A 16857-nucleotide genomic window follows, 5' to 3' on the forward strand; every position below is an offset into this window, starting at 1 on the left:
ATGGCTAATATAAAAACAAAAACAAAACCAGAAGATAGTGAGTGCTTGCAAGAATATGGAGATGAAGAGACCGGAAGCCCTAGGTACTGTTGATGAGAATGTAAAATGGTGGGGTCACTATGGAAAATAGTATGAAAGTTCCTCAAAAGATTAAAATAGAACGACCATACAATCCAGCAATTGTGCCGAATGCATGCACTTGAAGAGATATTTTTGCAGCCATGTTCATAGTATCACTATTCACAGTAGCCAAAAAGTGGAAGCAATCCAAGTGTGGGTACATGGGCGGATAAATGGAAACACAAAGTATGGACATATACGTATAGAAGACAGAATATTTATTATTCATCCTTAAGAGGGGAGGAAATTCTGAGACGTACTCCACCATGCATGAACCTTAAGGACATCATGCTGAATGAAATAAGCCAGTTACAAGAAAGCAAACACTGCACCATTCCGCTTACATGAGGTATCTAAAGTTGTCAGATTCATGGGGACGGAAAGTAGAAAGGTTGCCAGGGGCTGGGCGGAGGGGGAATGAGAGGTGGTTTCTAATAGACAGAGTTTCAGTTTTATAAGATGAAAAAGTCCTAGAGATTGGTTGCCCAACGATGCGAACACCCTTAACAATAACTGAACTCTCAAAAATAAAATGCTAAGTTTTATGCCGTGTGCGTTTGGCCACGATTAAAGAGAATACTCTTGTGTGAGTAGGTTTCTGAGCAGGACAGCAGACTCGTGAGATGTGAAGGAAGGGAGAATTGACACAGCTCATCCGCATTCAGAAAGGTGACCTTGCTGCAGACCAAGGGCAGTTCCGTGTTGGGACTGAGGGAGAGGACTGGGAATGGACATTCACAGTGCTCATTCTGCCACTGATACGAGTGTGTCACTCAAAGACTTTACATCTATTTGTTTCCTTTAGTTCTCCCAATGATCTTCTGAAATGGAAGTTCATATCCCCGTTTTCAGAGAAGCTTTCTGAGGTTTAGAAGACGTAAGCAATTTGCCCAAGATCAAAGACCCGGGATGAAGTGACATCTTCAAGGCACAGACGATTCATACTGTTCTAGATTCAATATTGCCAGAATCAGGGTGGGACTGATAGCAGAGTACACACCCCGCCCCCCTGCCTCAAAGTGCAGACAACTCTGCAGGGCCATCTGTTGTTCCGGGCACCCATCCCCCAGGGGTTGGTTAGGGTGGGACACTGGAGCTGGACGCCTCGGCTGGCAGTGAGGACCCATCCCTGCAGGAGCAGAGGCACTGGCGCCCCCCTCATGCGCCGTGGTGTCACGGCCAAGACACACGTGAACCGCAGTGGCAAACGAGTAGAAGGGATGCACGACTGTGGAGTATGTCTGGCATTTGAACGCTCTGGGGGGAAACAAAACGAAGACAGCGGAGTCGCATAGCAACGGCTGTTCCTGGACACTATTGATGCACGAAGCAAGAAAATGGCAGGCTTAGGTTAACTGCAATTTTTAAAGGGAAGTGTGAGAATCAGAGAGCTTCTGTGTACATTTAGAGACCTCCACCATCATGCCCAAGCCCTAGCCTCAATTATCTTCAGCCACAGGGCAGAGGAAGCTCAAAGTCAGGCGCAGGGCTGAACTGTGAATGACAGACCTTCGGAGAACGCTTATTTCTCGGCCTACCTTGGTTTCCTACACCAAGGTCAAGGTGCTCATAGGGAAGGGACGGGATCTGATCTCGCGGTTCGTGGGTTCGAGTCCCGCGTCGGGCTCTGTGCTGACTGCCAGCTCAGAGCCTGGAGCCTGTTTCAGTCTGTGACTCCCTCTCTCTCTGACCCTCCCCTGCTCACGCTGTCTCTCTCTCTCTGTCCTACAAATAAATAAAATTAAAAAAAAAAAGGAAGCTTGGTGATGAGGGGCGCCTGGGTGGCTCAGTAGGTTAAGTGGCCAACTCTTGATCTCAACTCAGGTCATGATCTCACAGTTCGTGGGATCGAGCCCCGTATTGGGCTCTGCACTGACAGCACAGAGCCTGCTTGGGAATCTCTCTCTCCCCCTCTCTCTGTCCCTGCTCATCTTCTGAGTGCTCCCTCTCTCTCATTCTCCCACAGAAATAACATTAAAAAACTTGGTGTTTAGTAACTACTCCTTAAAAGCAGTATAGTGTAGAAAGAGAACCCCAGGTGTATAATTGGAAGTGATCCTGGCGGAATCATGATTTCATCCCTTTAACAAAATAAGTTCTCCTGCCCTTCCAGATGTTTCTGGAATTCAAGCACAATTGTTTGCAGTGCAAATGGCAACACTTGTTACATAATTCTGCTTATTATGACTTTTAGAAAACAGAAACGCACACAAATACTACACGATTTTTACAAACGGACAAATGAGACACATAGAGGTGAATTAATTTTTCCTCTCAGGACTAGATAGCAAAAGAAAATGCCTAAAACCAACCCACTGGTTTTTGTCACTTACTTTTTTTTCTTACTTATTTTGTATATCTGTCTTGTTTGGGTTGTGATTTTTTTCTCTTTCTTGGAGTTATTTCGTTTTCAGAAATGGGACTAACACATCAAAATAAAGCACAAAATACACAGTCTCTTCATGACTGACTAGAACATGGCAGTGAAAGGAAGAGAGGTGAACGTCAGAGAAGAGATAAGAGGGAGGAAGTGAAGAGTGACCAGGAACAACGCTGGTCTGGATTTCTGACAGTTCTCCCAACTTGGGTGGAAAAAGTAGTTAGCAGTAACTGCCAAGAAGCAACAGTTAGAAGCATGTGGCATTCAATTTTTGTTAAGAAATCAAGGTTTACAGGGGCACCTGGGTGGCTTAGTCGGTTAAGCGTCCGACTTTCGCTCAGGTCATGATCTCGTGGTTCGTGGGTTCGAGCCCCGCGTCGGGCTCTGTGCTGACTGCCGGCTCAGAGCCTGGAGCCTGTTTCAGTCTGTGACTCCCTCTCTCTCTGACCCTCCCCTGCTCACGCTGTCTCTCTCTCTCTCTCCTAGAAATAAATAAAAACATTAAAAAAAAAAAGAAAAAAAAGAAAAAGAAATCAAGGTTTACAAGGGCGCCTGGGTGGCTCAGTCCATTAAGCATTGAGCTCTTGATCTCAGCTCAGGTCTTGATCTCAGAGTTGTGAGTTTAAGCCCGGGGTTGGGCTCCACACTGGATGTGGAGCCTACTTAAAAAAACAAAAAACAAAAAACCCAAGGACATCAAGGGCACAAACAGGCATATTCACACTCAGTTAAACTGAGAAGTCTCTAACACACTAGTGGGACTTGGAAAGTATCGTGTCCTTGATTTGTCCCCACTGTGACAGCATATTAGTGATGGGTGACATCGCCCACGTATGTATTCCCCACCCATTCCCACACTCCTGGACTACATTTTATTCTGAAATTCATCCCCACTTCACCTCTCCCTTACTCTTAATTACCAACTCTCATGGATAGTAGTCATTCTCAACTTAGTATGTTTTATTTATGTACCTTAGTTACAAGTCACAAGACTCAGATGTAAATTAAAAAATTTTTTTCTTTAATGTTTTATTTATTTCTGAGAGAGAGAGATAAACAGTGTGAGCAGGGGAGGGTCAGAGGGAGAGGGAGACACAGAGTGTGAAGCAGGCTCCAGGCTCTGAGCTAGCTGTCAGCCCAGAGCCCGATGTGGGGCTTGAACCCATAAACCGTGAGGTCGTGACCTGAGCTGAAGTCGGATGCTTAACCGACTGAGCCACCCAGGCGCCCCATCTCAGATGTGAATTAAAGGAGTATCTCTTACATAGCTTTATCCTAGTTTAGCTCTCTAATTTTAGTATTGAAAACATACACATTTTCCTCTCCATGGGGTCTAACAAAGCATTCTGGTTATTATACCTCATTGCTTACATTAGTGAGGTCGTATCAATAAGAAATAAATATGATGATCAAAACCTGGTCTCAAAGACAAATGGAACCTAGTAGACTTAAGAGGCACTTTATATAGTGCTATATTACAAATGCAAAATCCATTGGACATAGTGAAGCCATAGCTTGAATTATAAATCGATTAAGAAGATCACTGAAAGGAATCATGACGTATTTGCAAATGGCATCGACAAACAGAGAGAAAAATTCTGTTAATAATTATCTAAGCTAATGAGCTGTGAAGGAAAAGATGCAGCCATTGTCAGACTGTGTATGGAGCTTTTCTAGGATGGAATACTGTTGTATTGTTTCCCCAACAATGAAAAAGGGAAGCAGAGAAAGGGAATAACTTGCTGTTATTAAACAAGTAAGTTTTGGCTTAAAAGGATACAATGGTTTACAGATCATGCTGAACTGGCTACAGAAATACTTTGATTTCCATTATTGCCAAATCTTTTCTTCCCAAGTATATGCAAAGCTTCCTGCTTTAGGAAATAAAGACCAGTGGAGAGCTAGTCTTGCCCCGATCGACAGGGGTTGAGAGTGTGGCAGGGCATATTGTGGGGAGGGGGCATGGGAAGAAGACGTTCAAGGGGCCAGAAGGTGAGGCTTCTTTCTTGCATAACTGACCTGCTCACATTCTGTCTGTGATCCAATTAGACACTAAAATTCCACAAAGGACAAGCCGAGTGACTTACTATGTCTGCCTGGTCAGGTACTCGCTCAAGAGGAGAGAATGAATGACCATAACTTCCCATGCGTTTTCAGTTACATTCATCCTGAGGAGTAACTCTCAGGTCGTGAAACTCTCTCACTTGAGGACCAGTATTAGGAGATGAGGGGAGGGGCAATTTCTCGTTGTTCTTTTGTCTAGATATCCAAATAAATAGTTCCTTCTCCCTCTGTTCTGTACCTACTGTTGAAATAAAGACATATTGATTCAGCCTTGAATTGGGGTAATGGAGAATTGATATAGATTGTCTGCAACATTTTCTAGTTAAATTATAGTTTCATTTTTGGAAGATACATCATATCTCGCAGGTAATGAAATAATCATCTTTCATTTCTACTTATCAAATAAGTCCGTATTCTTGCCATCATTTTTCAAGGAGGATTTTGAATCAGGGGCAACTTTTGCTATTTTTCTACTCTTCCATCTAGAGAGTTTACAATATAGTAAGGTTGGATGGAATGCCTAAACTCAGAGCGGTGGTTGAAAATAAATACATATAAAAATCACCAGCCAAGCACAGAAAACAAACATCTGTCTAAAGTCTTTGTTTTTACTATGGACAATTAAGGGGTTTTTTAAAAATTCTGAAATTAGAACAAAATTATTGCACACAAAAGAGCAGTCAATTTAGTTACAAAGGAAATGGCAAGAAGTGTCAAGTCTGAATTTTATGGTTTTCTGTGTCCCAAGTCACAGAATTTCATCAACTCCTCATTTAGCCTTCCATCAAAAGGGAGATAAACTCTTTGAGAAGAGGTTTTTAGGGCACCCCTGCATTATTGCAGAACTATTTCCTCTCAACATCCTAAACTTTTCTGGAATCACGTCCAAATTATTCCTTGTTGGAATTCAGACACTTAGGGGCTGACAGCAAAGTCCAGTTCCTCTAATACATGCTTCTCAGGGTGCATTCATATTACTCTTCTCAGAATTGTACCAAAGCCTCATTTGGGATGGAAGCTACATTTTAAAAATAGAATCCGATGAAGAACATCTTATGTTTTGTGTACAGCTAATCATTACTTTTTTAAAATCACATACAGGATTTGAAAAGTAATAACGACAACCAAACAAAAATAACGGTACCAAACTACAATATCCCTTTTAGCCTCTCTGACCCCTTCCCTGAAAATGCAGGTGGAACTTGAGAGGCTGTAATTACTAGAAGGCTAGGAGTTTCTGCCTCCTCTTTCTAAGGTGTTCACTATATTAAACTTCAGATCTTAGTTTTAGGAAGCAAATGATGAAATCTGTTGAGTAACAAGCTTCTTGCCCTCCGTTCTCCCCATTTAATTCATCCGGTCTCAGGGATATATCCTGTAAGGTGGTTGACTTTGGTGAACCTCAGAGCAGGAGCCTACCAAGCCCACAGGGCTACTCTGTGTGGCCTGGGTGCAGGGAAGAGAAATGCTATTCTCTAAATGTTTCATCTTTTCCATAAACAAAACCCTGATTTTGTAGTGAAATGATCTTTCTCCTGACTCTAATCCCTGCTCTGTCACTAACTACTTGAGAGACATCAGAGAAGTCAATGACTCAATTATGAGAGCTCCACAGCTGTAGATTTGAATTCAAACTCCCATGGTGACCAGCTCTGTGACTTTCGGCAAGTTTATTCAACCTCCCTGGAGCCTCTAAAATGGGGATATTAATATTTATCTCAGAAGGCCATGGAAAATTAAAATTTGTCTATTCCTAGCATACATAATTTTGTGTGTGACATTAGGATAGTTATTTTTTTTTCTCTTGGGTTCTCAATTTTCTTTTCAAGAACAATTAAACTGATTTTGCTAATATTCTATGAATTTTTGATTTATTGGTAAATCTTTGGGTTTCTTTCCAGTTTTTCTGTAGATTACGATTTCATTATGTTTGAGAAGACTGTATTCATTAATTCAATCTAAGTGCTTTGGCGACTGCAATTAATAAGACCAATACTGATTTACTTGAGATACCCAGGTCTGGTTGTTACCAACTAACTTGACCGTAGACAAGTTATTTAACCCTCTTGATGGAAGCACAGTTTCCTACCCGTGTTTTAGTCTAGCTTTTACCCAGTTTTCGTTGGGTCATTAGGACAGATTCCACCTCTGAAACTTCTCTTTATTCTCTCCATCATTTTCTTTCAGATACTATCCCTATTAAATCCATCTAATAGAAAAACTGTCTGGTGAAATATAACTACAGGGCCATACATAGCCAGGGAATGGCTGACTTCCCCTGGATTTTTTGCTGGTAACTGAAATAAGCAGTATTCATCACTGCCCAAATAAGCAGTGATTTTTTTTTTTTACTTAAAAAATTATTTTTTATTGTGTAAGCAAAACATGTGTGTGAAAAGTCAAGGGTTCACTGGGTTGACTGATACTAGATGGGGCAGGTTTCCCCCACTAACCATAAGTAGAGCTTCCTATGAAACCTGTCGTAAACCGAAATGTCGTGAAGTGAAGAAGCAGTTACCACTTTGTAAAAGTGAAAATCCTCTTCAAATTTCTTTGGGTTAGAGAAAACAGGTAGTAATGTTGGACCTTCATAAAAGCAAAGTGGCATAAGGCTAACTTTTGGGTAGTGGAGACCTGTATTTGATTAAGGAACACAAAGTTTTGAATCCTTTATTGACCCAGCTCACTCATTTCCTCCTGAGGTTACCGAGAGTGTTTTAACTCCAGGGAATAACAGACACATCAAGTTGGAAAGAATTGCATTCTCCTGAGTTGGGCTTTAGCTGCAAACACCTCTTCAGGGCAGCAGGAGCTGGGATGGACTCCTGGAGGGCTGAGGCTGGTGACTGGGACGGGCCTGGAGCAAGGCACCCTGTTCGCTGTTGGCCTTGCCCTACGGTGCACAGCTAAGTCTGGGAACTTGCATCTCAATGGAACAAGAAACCACTGCGCCGGCCAGTGGAGAGAAGAGAGCACATTTGCTCGTTTAAAGCCCCTTGTCTTCATCTCTAAAATCTGAGTGATCTTCCTTCTTAGGATAGAGCAAAGGGGTGGGATGGGGAGGAAAGGACTCCTAGAGCAGCATCTTCAACCAGTCTGCTCATTCGAGGACAGTTAAAAGACACTAGCGTCTGGGTCCTACCACAGACTAACCAGAATCCCTGGGGGTGGGGCTGAGACATTTGAAGAAAAGCCTCCGAGGTGATTAAGGGGTACAGCCAAGATTGAGAACCACTGTCCTAGATGCTAGCAGTATTTGCTATAAAAAAGTGGAAAATGATAGAGAGACAAATACAGTGATTCCATGACCCCAAAATGATGACCATTGCTGCTGTGTCTTTGTATCTATGTGTATATCTCTATCCCTATCTCTATCCATGAGATATTTTATTTATTTTTAAAAAAATTTTTAATGTTTATTTTTGAGAGACAGAGAGAGACAGTATGAATGGGGGAGGGGCAGAGAGAAAGGGAGACACAGAATCCAAAGCAGGCTCCAGGCTCTGAGCTGTCAGCACAGAGCCCGACGTGGGGCTCAAACTCATGGTCTGAGAGATCATGACCCGCGGCTGAAGTCGGACGCTTAACCAACTGAGCTACCCAGGAGCCCCTATCTATGAGATATTTTAAAACAGTGTGAAGAATTAATTTCTGCAACCTAGTAATTGGTACATGTAAAACACTTCTCTTATATAATTTGTTCTATTTCTGAGAGTGATTCTTTCCTGAAGCCATTAGCTAAAAGTGGAAAAACACCTCTGTCTTGCTCCGTGGGCTGCTATAACAAAATAGCATAGACTAGGGGGCTTATCCAACATCTCTTTCTCACGGTTCTGGAGGGAGGAAATCTGAGTGAGCCAGCCTGGTCCTGTGAAGGGCCTCTTTCTGGTTCACACCTGGCGCCTTCTCTCTGTGTCCTCATGTGGTCTCTCTGGAGCCTCGTTCATATGGCTCTAATCCCATTCTGAGGGGTCTATCCATCCAAGCACCCCTGAGAGGCTCCACCTACTAATCCCATCATCTTTGGGGATTAGGATTTTAACATACAAATTTAGGGGGACACAAACATTCTGTACCCAGCAACCTCTCAAATATGTTGGTTTCTATTTATTAAATTCTTTCCCTATCCTGTCCTTATATATATATATATATCATGTCCCTGTATAAATATATATACAGACACATACATATATATGTACATATATACATATACATATATACAGAAAGGACAAGATTGGGAAAGAATATACATATATGGAAGTCTCACGACTGTGACATTATGACCTGAGCTGAAATCAATAGTTGGTGCTTAACCAACGGAGCCACCCAGGTGCCCTAGTTCTTAAAGTTGAAAAAAAAGACTCCACTGGAGCATCCTTTCTAGAGTCCCATTAATGTTTTATTGAGGAAATTGCACCATCGACTTCTGAGCGAGGGTTAATAATCTCTGTCAGGGCAGTTTTTCTTGCAAAACAATTAATCTTCTCTCCTGTTTCCCCACCTCCAGGTCTCCTAGAGGTCTTAACGTTAACTCAACAGACCTGTTACAGAAAACATAGATGGTTTAAGTGGATTTTTTAGAGATGATTTAAAAAAGTCATGGCAAAAAAATTGTACCATTATATTAGGTAATTTTAACATTAGGTTGTTTTGTAATCCTCTTTCTAGACTACTCAGGTATGGTGTATGGGAATATGTATAATTATATACTGAACAACTTAACAGGGGCTTCAACTATTTTACCAACCAGCAGTCATTTTCTCCGCACATATTTGGTATACATGTACCCAATGCTGTGGGAAGTTATTGTAGAGATAAATGAAAAAGTATTTCATTATCTTTTGATAAGTACTTTTTCATTTATCTCTACAATAACTTGCTGAAGATGGTGCTGTTATTAACACCGATCTTCAGTGTGTGGGGCTTGTGTATTTGGAAATTCACCTGCTTGCTAAAATTTATTTGTAATCCCAATTCAAGGCTCGCAGCACCACTGCAGTTACTCATGGGTGTGCACACATGCAGGGCAGGAAAAAATCTGCTGCATGTGTTCCCAGGTGAGGTGAGACAAGGTGAGGCTCTGCCTTCTTGTTTCCGCGCTCACACTGCAAACAAGTGTCCTTTTCGTGGTCTATTTAGCGCTGTTCTTCTGTATTTTTGTGTTTTATGTTGGACATTTCATTGTTTAAAATGATCCCCAAGCAAAGGGCTGACGTAGTGTCCGGTGTTCCTGAGAGCAAGAAGGCCACGATGTGCCTTGTGGGAAAAAGTGTTAGATAAGCTTTGCTTATCACGGGGTACAGGTGGTTGGCAGTGAGTTCAATGTTAATGAGTCAATATCAAGCAAGGCGTCTTTACACAAGCACACACATAAAACAAGCCTGTGTATTCACAAGTTGACAAAACTATTTTAACCAGAGTCTCGGAGGAACCTAACCCTGTGATTCCAGTGGGGACAGTGGCTCACTGATTCAGTGTTCACTCATTCTGTATCTCTAGCAACTCTCTAGAATATAACTATAGGGGAATATGAGAATCGACTGGTGTGTCTCTATTGCATATGAGGAAGCTGAGGCCTAGGGTCATATGCCTAAGCGCTTTCTGTAGGGTAGCGGCCTCGCTGGGATTCAACTCGGCAGAGTTTAATGACTTCCATGCTTTGCTGCCACCAAAACCTAGTTTAAAATTGTGCTTTGGCTCCGTCTCATAGTCTCCTGTGGTTGGTATTTTTTACTTCAGCCATTTGCATCCTGAGTGACATTTCTTCCACTTTGAGTTTGAATTGCTTCAACTCCTGTCTGCACTGGTGCATAGCAATTGGGGCTGGTGCTTGCTGGGTGTTCTAGACTGTTCAGGTGCACATCACCCGCTCTGCTGAGCCCACAGGGCATGAGTGCTTGGAGCACCTGGACGTGTGGGCAACAGGATTCTAGGGGCGAGGAAAAGTCAGTCCATGTACAGGGTCAAAGGAACTGTCAACCTTTGTTCTTATTTCCAGAAATCTGAGCATAGCACTTGCAGGAAGCTTCGTGTCACTGCCTACATTTTACTCCTTAGCTAACATTTTATTCCTTAGCTCTTTGCTTCGACGCACTAGTAACATTAAATACTCATCCAAAATTTCCTTCCAAAAAATCTGTTTTCAACCACTTAAGCGAATCGAAGCATTGTCATTTGTTAACGCAGATGTAGCAACCGCACACATTTCCACCTAACACATTACAGAGGTGACACACATAATTGCAAACCTTGGCTCTCCCAGAGCTCTGAGCTTCCAACCACTGACTCTACACTTCTCTCTCTCTCTTTTTTTAATGTTTACTTATTTTTGAGATAGAAAGAGAGAGAGAGTGAGCACAAACAGGGCACAGGCAGAGAGGGGGACAGAGGATCTGAAGCAGGCTTCAGTGCTGACAGCAGAGTTTCATCTGAGGCTCAAACTCATGAACTGTAAGATGATGACCTGAGCCAAAGTCAGACACTAAACCAACCAGGCCACCCAGGTGCCCCTAATGTCTACACTTCTAAATTTACTTTACTATTTTGGAAATTTCTTTTTTGTGACTATAAAACCAATAGATATTTATTGTAGATTATTTGGAAGAGAGAGAAAGGCAAAGAGAAGGCTATAGAAGCCATTGGTTGTCCATTCTTCGCATATAATCCCACTTAGTGTCTGGGTGTGTGTTCTTTTAATTTTTTCTCCCTTACAGATGACATAGTTCAAAATGCTGTCTTTTAAGCTTTTTTTGTGTAACATTACACTACAAACATTTTCCCACCTGGTCAGATGGACTAATTACTATTAATTGAAAGCAAAAATAGTCCAGTGCGTGGCTTCACCACAAATTATTTAAAGATTTCACATAGCTGTATACTCAGGTTTTTTACTTATTTTTATATTATAAAACAACTCTACAATAAGAATCCTTGTAGCTAAATCCTTGCACAAATCTCTAGTTATTTTTGTTGGAAAACTTATTAGAAATGAAATTGGTAGGTCAACAATATGGCACATTTTTGAGGCCTTTGAAAGGCTCACACTCAGCTGCAGTATAAATATTGGTTAGATTCAAACGTCTTTTACGCTTTAACTGAATTTCCTGCATGCCAGCAGACATACTCGTGGTACGGTGGACGGGCAGGGTGAGGCTTAGAGAAATATACTTAAAGGACAGTGCTATACAAGAAAAGTCACTACCTTTTAAATCTTCCAAGTATTGATAGCAGAAAGATGAGGGCATGCGGGAACCAGATGAAACGTGTGTAAGTTGGAGCCCTGTTTGTTTGGTAGCTGTCATAAGGGGCCCATATTTCCCCACAGCAAGTTCCAGACCATTCTGACTTCGGATGTGTACTTGAGCTTGCCTGAAACAGCTGCTGAAATGGGGTACTGACTTTTGAACACTTTCTACTGATTTTCTACTCAGAAGCTGCCTCTTGACTTTAACTGGTAAAATTCCCCCGAAATACTCATCTAGAGCTTGGAACACTTTCTAGAAAAGGAACTTTTGCAGGCGTAGTTGCTGTAGGGTACAGCTCCATGGGGAGAGTTCTCTTTAGTGAGGTGATAAAATCATTTAGCACAGGAAGGCTGTGTCTGCAGCTGCCCATATCTATTATCACCGCTTGGAAAGAACTATTGTGTCATCGCTGTTAAAGAGCATTGGCTAACTCGTCCCTCAAGGAAACCACCACCACTGCTGCCACCATCGCTACGTCAGTCTTTCAGCGTGGAGGGTGATTAACGATCGATTCTTGAGACAGGATCTGTGTCCTTTACAGCTAACAACAGAGAGTTGGGCCCACGCAAATCTCTCCCATGGTGTGAGTGTAAGTGAATTAAATGCAATGAAGCAGTGCACACTGTCGATATGTCAGACCAAAATTTCCTTTTGGGATTTGAACAAATCAGAGGGCAGACAGCAATGGCGTTCTTCCTTGTCACCAAGAAAATGTTTCTCATGCACGGTATGAGTCTCTGCATGCCGAGAGACAATAATTTGGTCCTTCCTGTGTCTTCTCAGTAGCCGATAGTGGCAACGAATGGTATTTACCATTCTGGAACTGTGCTTGCAACTAAAACTCACGTATGCATTGGCAAGCACCCCAAATGCTGGCTGTCAGGGCTCACAATGTTGTGTGGTAGGGTTGTTTGTCTTTGAGGCCACTACTTCCCCTTCTTGTCCACTTACTTCATTTCTCTCCTCCCCACTTCCTCTCTTGCAACCTGGGTCACAGAGAAGAAGGATGCGATAAACAACCTTCAGTAAGATAATAATGTTAGTTACTCCTTTTAGGAATATTTTAATTGCAAAGTAGGTTCACGAGGAGGATGCCCTTAACAAAAAAGTAACTTCCAATGTGTGACTCACTGTCATTGCCGCATATATGAATATGTTTACAGAGAGGTATATTTATTTTGGTGGTAAGAGGGTAAAAAAGTCAGAATCGGGAGCAGAGGAATGCATTTCTGTAATGGAGTTATTTTTATTTGGCCCAAGGAATTGTTGATTCATCTGACAAACTGTCAATGTAAATAGCCATGTGGTTAGTGGAAGATTCATTCTTTTAAAATTGATAGTTCTACATACGCCATCCGTTCTCCTACTATTACAGGTGCATAATTCAGAAGCTGTGAAGATTTGATAAGTATTAAAATCACTGACTATTTTCTTGCATTGTTAAAAAAATTCTTCATGGCTCCTTTCAGTAAATTTCTGCTTGATTATACTGGAAATGTTTCCATAGCTCATTGTTTTCTTTCTGAAAGAGGGAAAAGTTTGCTATAGTTCCCAGTCACTGGTTCAACAGAGAGGTTAGCGGTGATAAACAAGATTAATGGATCTGGTCCTCTATAGGACAACACTTCCTGTTCTTTTAGAATTCAGATTTCTCTTCAGTGACAAGTATCTACTCATAAAAAGCAAGGGAAGATTGAAGAGACCATTCAAATAAAGAAGAGCTTTTCTAGTGTGATTTTGCATTAGGTAACTTTTAAACAATTTTATGGTTTTAAAAAAAATTTTTTTTTAATTTTTTTTTATTTCTGAGAGAGAGAGAGGGAGAGAAAGGGAGGGTCAGAGAGAGAGGGAGACACAGAATCTGAAACAGGCTCCAGGCTCTGAGCTGGCTGTCAGCACAGAGCCCGATGAGGGGCTCGAACCCACAAACTGTGAGATCATGACCTGAGCCGAAGTTGGATGCTTAACCAACTGAGCCACCCAGGCGCCCCAATAATTTTATGCTTTTATTAAGAAGAAAATTTTACTTTATCCTGTTGGTAATAAGCAGTATACCTTCAGGTGTATAGGAAACATTTCATGTTGTTTTTGTCTTTAATTTTGTTTAGCGGAGTAAATTCTCAAAAAGTAATTAAAAATAATTTCTTTGTTCTTTTAGGACAGCTGTTAGTATCTCTTGTACAGAGAAAGCTCAATACATGTTTTGATGTTGTTACCCAATTTTTAGTGACTTTATTCTATTTCAATGTAACAGAAGCTTCTCATAGGGTGGATTAAGCTCCCAGGGTTCTTCAGTATGAGAAAATAGTTTGGTGACATAAAAGAGAATGTGCCTTGTAGCTTTTGTTGAGTTTACGTAGCACATTTCAGTAGCTAAAATCCAAGTAAGGTAGTAAATATCACTCAAGACCAAGGCTCTGCTCAGAGGTTCTTAGTTTCTCAGGCTGCTCCTGAGGAATTAATTTCATTTCTCAAGTTGCATCAAATGTCGCTCTGATGTTTTATTTGATTCATTGCTTCCAAAGACCAATAGCTTTCACAGGTATGGAGTTCTATTAACATGTTGGCAGTGTGCTGTTATCTAAAATGGATCAGAGCATTTAGAAGGGGCAATAACACCACCACCATCACCACTACCACCACCATCACCAATAACAACTGGATCTGGGGTGGCTTGAAGGAAATTCAGCTTTGTGGGATTTCACAGGGCAAAGGCGGAGTAAAGATGTATCTCCCAGTCAGGCTGTGGTTTATTAAAAACATGGATCCACAGAGGACTGAACTGGCAGCACTTTAAAAATGGGTCAGGTCAAGCAAATTAATAATTAATTGGCAAAAGAATTAACCATGAAATGGATGGGAAACTCATAGGAAACTTTTCCTGGAACTCTTTAGGAAAAAGCTCTGCTCGGTTTAGAGCTGTTTAAGTGCTTATCAAATGTCGATCCTTAAGGGATTAGAACCTTGTCTTATAGCTCCTTAAGGGGACTGAGGAAAGCATAGGATGAGATTTCAGGAGAAAGCATATATTAGTCATTTAGTGAGAAGATTAAAGGAATGAATGTTGATATGCAAACATTTTACATTGTGGAACTGAACCAATTCACGGTTATGATTTTCATGGTTATATCCCCCAGGAATCATGCACTCAGCAGCCCAAGAAATATGCGATGAGTGCCTCCCACGTATGTGCCTGGCTTTGGGATAACCATTGGGCATAAAAGGTACATGAAAATCTCTGTGCTGAAGAAGTTCACAGCCTTGTGGGAACACAAGACTTCACATAAATAACTATGGAAATTAAAAGAGGCATGAAAATTGCTGTGGTACCTTGATGGACTAACTGCAACCTGGGGAGAGTTAGGAGAAGCATCACAAAAGAGGTGACGTTTGTTGGAACTGGCTCCTGAGGAATGAGTGGGAGTTGGCCAGGTGAGGACAGGATAGCATCACAGACGGAGTGAACAGCATGTTCGAAGGCATAAAGCAGAGCTTCCTAAAGTCCATCAGAGGCACCAGGGGGTGGGAGTGGGTGCTTTCGCAAAACGCAGATTCCTGGGCTCGTGCAGATAAATTTGGAATCAGGATTTCACCGGCAGAGCTTGAGAATTTTGGCAAGCATTCACATGTGTTCGCATGCACTCTATAGATGACAACCATTGGGATGGAGGAAAGATAAGAGTTTCTGGATATTCCCTGAAAAAGGCCAGTCCTACTATGGAATGTAGAGATTCTGTAGACATTTCCAAGAATACAGTAGACTGAGTGGTTGCCGTATTTGTAAAATTTTCAGGGATCTGGTGGTGAGGGCTGGGCCAACACATCTCCAAAGTAGCACACCTGGCCCTTTTCTACCACGGAGAAGGAATCACAATACCTACTGGGCCTCTTTGGGTTCCAGAAGTAGCATATTCCACAGCTGGGAATATTGCTCTGGCTCTCATCCTGAGGAGAGCAAAAGGCGACCTATCAGCTGTGACTATGGCCAGGACAGGAAAGGCCTCTGCGGCAGGCGTTGGGAGTATCAGTGGAGGGAAAGGATGGCTGTGTGGGAAACGTGGCAGCCCCCGTGGGAGAATCAAGAAGTAGGCGCCCAGAGTGCTGGTGGGACGCCATTTTATCAGCGGCACTGAATTATATGCTCTTTGGAAAACATTTCCTGACGTGTTACTGGGCTCTGAGAGAGACAGAATGACCAACCGAGGAACACCAAGTAACCATTTAGCTGGATCTGCCCCTCGTGAGCTGGGCAGACTTCATGAATCATACGGTCAGGCTGACCCAGCCACAATCCGCTGTATTGGGTGGTGAAGAGGGCATCCAGGATCGAGCGAGGACAGCACTCATGGGCACAAGCCAACAGCGTGAGCACCTGTGCAGGTACCAATGCAGCCACGACTGTGGTGCGGTGCTCCTGTACTTAGGGCTGTAGAGGGGATCGTACAGGGGGAAGAAAAGGCCCCAGCTTGCCTTATAGAGGGTGAGTTTGTTGTATGGGGGCAAAGCGCAAATGGATGGCAGCCATGTCCCAGGCTCCCTCCGAGGTGGCCTTGAGAGAACGTGGTAGAGAAAAGCCTCTCCGTGGGCAGTGTACTGGGTCACCCACCTTATAATGAAAGAGAAGAGGCCCAAGGCTAGGAAATCTTGAGAATCCTGGGACATCCTGAATGGCTTGGCTGGCCAGTCAGGGCTGTGGAAGGAAAAAGGCTGGAAGATCACAGATGCATGTGATGGACATAAGGAGCGGGCCTCAATGGGAAGACCTTTGTGTCACATGTTAAAACCCAGGAGAGGGTATCCATAGAAAAAGCACTAAACAAGTGAACAGACAGAATGACCCAGCCGGTTTATATCAGCCAGTTTCTATCATTAACCACCCTGGTGGTGGCATGATGAACCCATGAAGGCAGTCACCATGGTCACTATGCACGGGTCAGAGAGTACAGGTTCCCATTTGCCGAGACCCATGTAACCACTGCTGTCATAGAATGTCTAAACTTTCAGCTTCAGAGAAGAACAGCATGAGCGTCTATCGTCTCTGGACCCTCC

The 16857-nt window shown here is 42.5% G+C and overlaps 1 protein-coding gene across 1 annotated transcript in view; it reads left to right on the forward strand.

The window, feature by feature from the left end:
- Positions 1-1280: 1280 nt before the first annotated feature.
- Positions 1281-16857, forward strand: part of CA8 (carbonic anhydrase 8) — a 133896-nt gene continuing 118319 nt past the window's right edge. The window contains exon 1 of the mRNA XM_077751831.1: positions 1281-1355. Within this exon, the coding sequence (XP_077607957.1) occupies positions 1281-1355 (75 nt within the window). The remainder of the gene's footprint in view (positions 1356-16857) is intronic.

This window comes from Crocuta crocuta, unplaced genomic scaffold, assembly GCF_008692635.1.
Source record: "Crocuta crocuta isolate KB4526 unplaced genomic scaffold, BGI_CrCroc_1.0 scaffold20, whole genome shotgun sequence".
Taxonomy (NCBI): domain Eukaryota; kingdom Metazoa; phylum Chordata; class Mammalia; order Carnivora; family Hyaenidae; genus Crocuta; species Crocuta crocuta.